Below are 7,383 nucleotides of genomic sequence, written 5' to 3' on the forward strand. Positions count from 1 at the left end.
TTGTTAGGAGGATAACAAATGTCTGAAGGAAGTAGGGTAATGTTAGATGCTTATGATGATCACTCAGATCAAAGATCCTTTGTCTCTTGATGACACTAGTAGCATTGAAGAGTCTCCAGAGGACACCAGACTTTCTTTAGAAACATCAAATGATGTTATTCCTTATATTGGGCAAAAGTTTGTCAGCCATGATGCTGCTTATGAATTCTATAGTGAGTTTGCAAAGCGATGTGGGTTTTCTATTCGTCGTCATAGAACAGAAGGAAAAGATGGGGTTGGTAAAGGTCTCACAAGACGGTATTTTGTTTGTCATCGTGCTGGTAATACTCCTATAAAAGCGTCGAATGAAAGCAAACCACAGAGAAATCGTAAATCTTCTAGGTGTGGTTGTCGAGCTTACATGCGCATCAGCAAAAATACAGACTCTGGAGTCCCTGACTGGCGTGTGACAGGATTTGCAAATCACCATAATCATGATCTCTTGGAAGCTAATCAAGTCCGTTTTCTTCCTGCATATCGAACTATTTCAGACATTGATAAGAACCGCATCTTGATGTTTGCCAAGACTGGTATTTCTGTGCAGCAAATGATGAGGCTTATGGAGCTGGAGAAGTGTGTTGAACCAGGATTCCTGCCATTCACTGAAAAAGATGTGAGAAACCTACTACAATCATTTAAAAAAATGGATCAGGATGAGGAGAATATTGATCTCCTTAGAATGTGCAAAAACATTAGTGATAAAGATCCAAACTTCAAGTATGACTTCACAATAGATAGTAATAACAGACTCGAGAATATTGCTTGGTCCTATGCCTCATCAGTTCAGGCTTATGAGTTATATGGGGATGCAGTGGTTTTTGACACGACACACCGTTTAACAGCTTTTGACATGCCACTAGGAATCTGGGTTGGCATGAACAACTATGGTATGCCATGTTTTTTTGGGTGTGTGCTTCTGCGAGAGGAAAATGCCCAATCCTTTTCTTGGGCATTAAGGGTAAGTTTTCTGCAAGTTCTCACTTTTTATATCTTTTAATGCTCAAGATGACTTTCTCCATTGTAGGCATTCTTAAGCTTCATGAATGGAAGGGCGCCCCAAACACTTCTGACTGACCAAAACATGTGTCTCAAAGAGGCAATAGTTACTGAAATGCCAACCACAAAGCATGCTCTGTGTATATGGCTAATTGTGGCAAAGTTTCCATCATGGTTTAATGCAGTACTTGGGGAGCGTTACAATGAATGGAAAGCTGAATTCTATAGGCTGTATAATCTGGAAACTATAGATGATTTTGAGCTGGGATGGAGGGAGATGGTTGATTCATTTAACCTTCATACAAATAGGCATATTGCCAACTTGTTTGCATTTCGGGCCCTCTGGGCATTGCCGTATTTGCGGAGTCATTTTTTTGCGGGAATGACTCTTCCAGGCCTATCAAAGTCGATAAATGCATTCATTCAACGGTTCTTGAGTGCACAAACCAGACTAGCTCACTTTGTAGAGCAGGTATGCCTTGAAATCCTTATGATTAGATTGCTTTGATTTAATTGTGCATAGCATTGTTTCCAAACTGTCCCAATAGATCTTATATTTTGTGAGAATTATAGCTATGTTTAGAATTGGGTATTTGTCATATTCATCTTATGAGCTGTTTCTTGTTTAACTTGTCATCTTCTATTTTCATCACAATTCAGAACAATAAATTATGGTTCTCCTCCATTTTATGATTGTTTCTTTCTCTAATGTGATGAAAGACATGATTAATAGGTTGCAGTTGCTGTGGATTTTAGAGATCAAGCCGGGGAACAGCAAACAATGCAGCAAAATCTACAGAACATCAGCCTTAAAACAGGTGCTCCCATGGAAGCCCATGCAGCTTCAGTCTTCACGCCTCATGCCTTCTGTAAGCTTCAAGATGAGCTCGTCATGGCAGCACACTATGCCTCATTCCACTTGGAAGATGGTTGTTTCCTTGTCCGACACCATACAAAGATAGATGGCGGGTGGAAAGTGATATGGGTGCCGCACAACGAGCTTATCTCTTGCAGCTGCCTCATGTTTGAGTTTTCAGGCATTCTATGTAGGCATGCTCTCCGAGTTCTTTCCATGCTTAATTGCTTTCAGATTCCAGACCGTTACCTACCTTTGCGTTGGCGCCGTGTCAACTCATCACTTTCAAAGCTAGTTCAAAGTTCTCTGTCAAATGAACATGCGGGTCGGGTTCAAGCACTCCAAAGCATGGTTTCAGTACTCATTTCAGAAGCTGCAAAATCTGAAGAAAGGTTAGATTTGGCTTCTCAGGAGATATCCATGCTCTTATCCCGTATTCGGGAGCAACCTGTGCCGATACATGGTACGCAAAGGAGTCGCTGATTCAGCTCAAAACCGGTGAAAACTGAATCTATACTCATTGAAAGAAGTAGATGTATATTTAGAAACAGAGGGTGTGGATGTTGTATTGTTGAATGAATTGTAATTAATCACACAGGTACTATGACCACTGTTGTATCACAAATTTTGCAGGCAGGCATGACTCAAAATCTATTCAGTTAACTTGGCATGGATTTTGCATTGTTCTTTGCTGATAATCTTTTTTACAGCCCTGTTTATGTTAGTAGTAGTTTATTTAGCCTAATTTTATGGGGTTTTTCATGTCTGTAAAATTTTTGCTTTCAATATCAATAAGTGACATTCCCTTTTAAAACTATAACTGCACTTGATATTGCCACTTTTTGTTTGCTATACAAATATATATGATTTAATTGACGGTATAATACCCTAGGTGGTTTCTGTATTTTTTTCTTTTCTTTTTTAGTCCTCCTACTCATAAATGCTCCATACTAGTTCCTCTACTTTTAAAAATGTGTTCACTTAATTAAAAATGCTCCCAATCAGTCTCTCTATGTTTAGAAATGTACCCACTAAATCCCTCTAAGTGGGCATATTTTCAAAAGTAGAGGGATTAGAGGGACCAAAAGGGAAGAGAGAGAAAAGTACAAGACTATTTTGGTGATTATACCTTTAATTGGCTAATGAATTAAGTTAGTGGATTTTTATTTAATTATAATTATCTAACTTGTGTCAACACCTCCAACGAGATTATGATAAGGCATTTAGTATAGTTTGTAGTTAATTCTATTCAAGCATCAGCACATGTCAAATAAATTGAACCCCAAAACAGGACACAAGAAAGATAAATGTTTATAATAGCTATTTTGATTTTTGATTTCCCTAACAAGAAAATTACCATAGAAATTACACCTCTAAATTTTCTATCTAATTTTTCAGTACACTCTAAAAACCTTTATTTTATATCTAACTCTCAAAAATGAATAAAAATATCCATGACTTTAAATTTGTTGAACACTTGAACTTCGAACAATATTATTTTATATTAATATAGAGGCAGAGTCTTTCCGGTTTGCCAAAAACATACAAACAGTTGCAATATTTTAAAAATCAAATATTTGAAAATCAAATATTAAGGTTATGTTTAATTGCTTTTTTTCCTTAAAAAAATTTTCTACTAGTCATTTTTCCAAGCTGTTTTTTGCTAAAATTTTTCCACAAACTCTATCATGTGACCCTATTTTTCCTCAATGAAAAATTTTTTCTGTCTTTTCCAAGAGAAAACACATGAAAGGGCTATGTGAAAAAATAACGTACAATTGAAATATTTAAAATAACTTTTCTTTGAAATATGTAAAAGAAAAATATTTCTTTTTTTAAGTTTTTTTTTAAAAGATAAATTATATAACTTATAATATTTTAAAATAATTTATCCAGATCAGTCAACAAATGGTAAGATTCAATTCCGCATAGCGCTGTTTATAATAATTTTAATAATTTTTTAACAAAAATTTCCATGAAAAATTTAATTTTTAACAGAAAAAATTGATGCAATCAAACAACAAATGATGTTTTTTCCGTGGAAAATAAAAACAATCAAACAACAAAATCTAAATTTTTTATAAATTTTTTTTAATTTTCTAGCTAAAAAATAATACCAATCAAACGACTATTTTTTCATTTTCTATGTAAAATTTTTCCATGAAAAAATATTCCATGAAAAAAGTTTCTTTTCTAACCATTTTTCATCATGCCAATCAAACACAGCCTAAGTAATATAAAAAAAATAATGTTTGGAAAAATCAATACGTGCCTACAGACATAAAGAAATAAATAACAAACATATATACATATAGAACAATCAAAATTCTCATGAAGGAAAATCTTTCTAAGCTAAATTGATTTAAATAACAAGCTGGACAAGTTATCCTGTTTTCTTATTTTCAATGCCACAATTCATAATTCACACATAAAAACACAGTACAACATATCAATATAAAAGCTGTGAAGTATTCAACCTCTTCATATAAAAGATAAATCACAAAGCAAGCAAACAACATTGGCATCTAAAACCAGAGCTTGGCAGCAGGCATGACTGATCAACTTTATGCGATCAAGAAAGACTGGATCACAGAAGTTACCACTGAAACTACACAACTCTGCATCGTCGGCCAGGATGACAGCAGCTTACAGGACTCTTTCCGATGAGGGCTCGGCCAAATGAAAGCATTCTATAATTTCTCAAGACAAAAGCATATGCATATAAAACAAGCCCCTTCTGACCTGTTTAAAATGATTGGTGTACATTGAAGAGGAGGCGATGGATGCTTAAAGGCCTAGTAATGGCCATGGAGTCAGACCACCTGGCTGAGATGAAGGCCTTATGATTGGAGCTCGCTTCATCACTAAGAATGCATCATTAAGATTTGCAGCTAGTGCCATAAGCAGGGATGCCTTCTGCAAAATTAAACATCAATGAAAGACAGATTTCATTAAAAAGGTGTTGTGCTGAAGATACAGAGTTGGAGAAAACTTCCAAGTGGAACCCAAGGCAACTTTATGGTAATTGTTTCTTTGTAATAGATAAAGGTACATGATTTCTCCACCAATATATGAAAGAAGATACTAAGATTCGGCATCAGGCAACCAAACAACATTACAAGTTTGAAAGACTATTTATTTGGATTATTGCACAATAAAATGTAGTTGTGAACTGAGTGCAACTTGCATCTATTTGAGTTCGGCTTAAGCTGAAGTCAAATGCAAAAATCAGTACAAGTCAGGCTTAGTTATCATGCAAACAATCTAGTAGCAAGAAAAGTACTGTTTGAATTCTAGTTCTCATGCAATATGCCCAAAGTTAGTGTACAAGCAAAGTCATTCAATTTTTGTCCAAGATGAGAGGTTGAATGGGACTAGAATGTCCAAACAAGCATTACTTGATTATAAATTCCAAGAACACCAAACAATCCATAAATTCCAAGAACACCAAACAATCCAGTGCACACTTGTATTTCAATTGTTTTCTCTTCCTGGTTTAACAAATTATTTAATCCAAAACAGAAGTAAATATATTCTAACATTTCAGTTTTTTTAACAATGAAGTCACAGATCAATCAATCTAACACAGACGCGACATTGAAGTTAATGAACTATCTCATAACAGATAGGCTTGGCTTTATAAATTATTGTGGAACCAAAATAATTAAATGAGTCAATATTTTATGGACTATAAATTTCCCTGAACCCAGTATAAACCAGTGCGTTTCTAGATCAACAATCCTGAGAAAAAAATCCAAACAATCTAAGAAGCAATACCCAATCACTGCAAACCATATGCAAGAGTTCACCTAAATATCAATCATTAATTTTCCTTCCTTGTGTGTGGTTTAACTTTTCCATTATTTTCTCTTCCTCACAAAACAAATCCTCCAATAAACAATGATCTTCAAGCATTACATTTTGCAATCAAATAAAATAACAAGTTCATTCCAAAATATTGCATCTAATTACTTAGCTCCAAGATCATGCAGAGAAATCCTTGACATATACCATGAAACCAATTCACATGAATCACATCTCATTGAAAAAAAAAAAACCAATTCCAAACTAAAATTAGAAGATTTAAGCATCCAAAAAGAAATTCTCACCTTATCATCCAAGCTGACCTTCAGAGGAACGCCCCTGCTTCTCTGCTTCATCCTATACAGCCTCCTGCCAACCATCACAACTCCAACAATCGCTGCAGCGATAGTCACCGACCAAACTGGCCTCATCTTCAAAACATAGAACTTCAACAATTCAACTGGCAACTTCCACCAAACCTCATGCTTCTTCTCACCATTCCCAACATTTATTATTTCCTTGATTTCACCCTCAACTCTCGATTCCTCGCTTTTCACCTCACTCCCTTCAACCCCATCCAATACCTGACAACTTTCCCCAATTCCCTCAAAAGCTAACCCTAATTCTTGATCCAAAAAACGAACGTTCTCTCCTTGCTCGCTGTCAAGCGGTTCCGATGAATCGTCGGTCGAGAAATCTATGGAATTCTCAAGCTCCTCGATTTCCTCCTTTTCCCGACAACCCACCCTAATTCCTTCAGACCTCGACCCCAAATTTCGATCGAAAGCATCAAAGTTCTCATCTTTCTCGCCACCAAGGGGAAAGGAAGATTCCTCGGAAGAGAAATCATCCAAAACACCCCGAGAAAACTCAAAAACACGTTCAGAATGCGAAGGATCAACACAATCAGATTCATCGGAAACACGCACCGTAGGGGTGCGATCGGCAGGGAGAGGGGTAGGCAACAGGGAGAAGTAGTCAGGGTTGATAGCACCGGCGAGGTCTAAGGGGTTAGCAGTCGGAGAAGAGGGGCGAAGGAGCTCCCAATCATGGAACTCGGTGGTGGAATCCGCCATGACCGAAAGAGAGAAAAAAACACAGATGATGAGCAGTTGTTCAGAAAAGTGGGAAGTTTTGTAGCGCAAGAAGAAATGGGAAACTGGTAAAGTGGTTAAGATAGGGTTTTTTTTTTAAACTTTTTTTTAGCATATATCCCCCTGAAAAATCACATAATTTCCAGTGCTATTGTTTGTTTATTTTACTTGTTTGATATTTTTTTTTTATTTATATATAAATTTGCAAGAGAATTATGTATATACATGTATAGATATAATTATGAATTAGATTTTTAGGATAAAGTGGACAAAATCAACAAACACGTTTAAATTTTGTTGAGTATGTACTCTTGCCTTAACTTTTTTTATTTAAAGATACTTTTTATTTTTCATTAAAAAAATAAGTTGATAATTATATATATATCTACATGAGGTCGTGTTTTTCTACGAACGTTCGTGCACAGGGGCGTTGGATTGTGCATGCACAATACATCAACACAGTAGTATCCTAAACAGTGTCATTATTTCTCAAATTAGTACGTGATTTGGGCATTATTGTATTATTTATATATAAGATTTATTTTATTAAAATTTTGAAATAATAGTAATTTTTAAATTAAAAAATAAAATGTG

At 35.4% G+C, this 7,383-nt stretch overlaps 2 protein-coding genes across 2 annotated transcripts; one reads left to right on the forward strand and one right to left on the reverse strand.

Annotated features, from left to right (window-relative positions):
- The first annotated feature begins 8 nt into the window (after window positions 1-8).
- Window positions 9-2,598, forward strand: LOC120275615 (protein FAR1-RELATED SEQUENCE 11). Its single transcript, XM_039282241.1, is given in 4 exon segments — window positions 9-78; window positions 80-997; window positions 1,064-1,507; window positions 1,769-2,598. Coding segments are annotated over 4 exon segments (2,028 nt in total). The 5' UTR covers window positions 9-18; the 3' UTR covers window positions 2,375-2,598.
- Window positions 2,599-4,248: 1,650 nt separating this feature from the next.
- On the reverse strand, window positions 4,249-6,857 carry LOC120276402 (ATG8-interacting protein 2-like). Its single transcript, XM_039283133.1, has 2 exons — window positions 6,001-6,857; window positions 4,249-4,807 (listed from the first exon to the last, which is right to left on the reverse strand). The coding sequence occupies exons 1-2, from the start codon at window positions 6,769-6,771 to the stop codon at window positions 4,679-4,681; spliced, it is 900 nt and encodes a 299-aa protein (XP_039139067.1). The 5' UTR covers window positions 6,772-6,857; the 3' UTR covers window positions 4,249-4,678.
- Window positions 6,858-7,383: the final 526 nt, after the last annotated feature.

This window comes from Dioscorea cayenensis, chromosome 14, assembly GCF_009730915.1.
Source record: "Dioscorea cayenensis subsp. rotundata cultivar TDr96_F1 chromosome 14, TDr96_F1_v2_PseudoChromosome.rev07_lg8_w22 25.fasta, whole genome shotgun sequence".
Taxonomy (NCBI): domain Eukaryota; kingdom Viridiplantae; phylum Streptophyta; class Magnoliopsida; order Dioscoreales; family Dioscoreaceae; genus Dioscorea; species Dioscorea cayenensis.

Coding starts and splice junctions, on each gene's coding strand:
- LOC120276402 (XM_039283133.1), bottom strand. CDS start 6,771: ATGGCGGATTCCACCACCGAGTTCCATGATTGGGAGCTCCTTCGCCCC. Junction 4,808..6,000: donor AGGTCAGCTTGGATGATAAG/GTGAGAATTTCT, acceptor TTAATTTTGCAG/AAGGCATCCCTGCTTATGGC.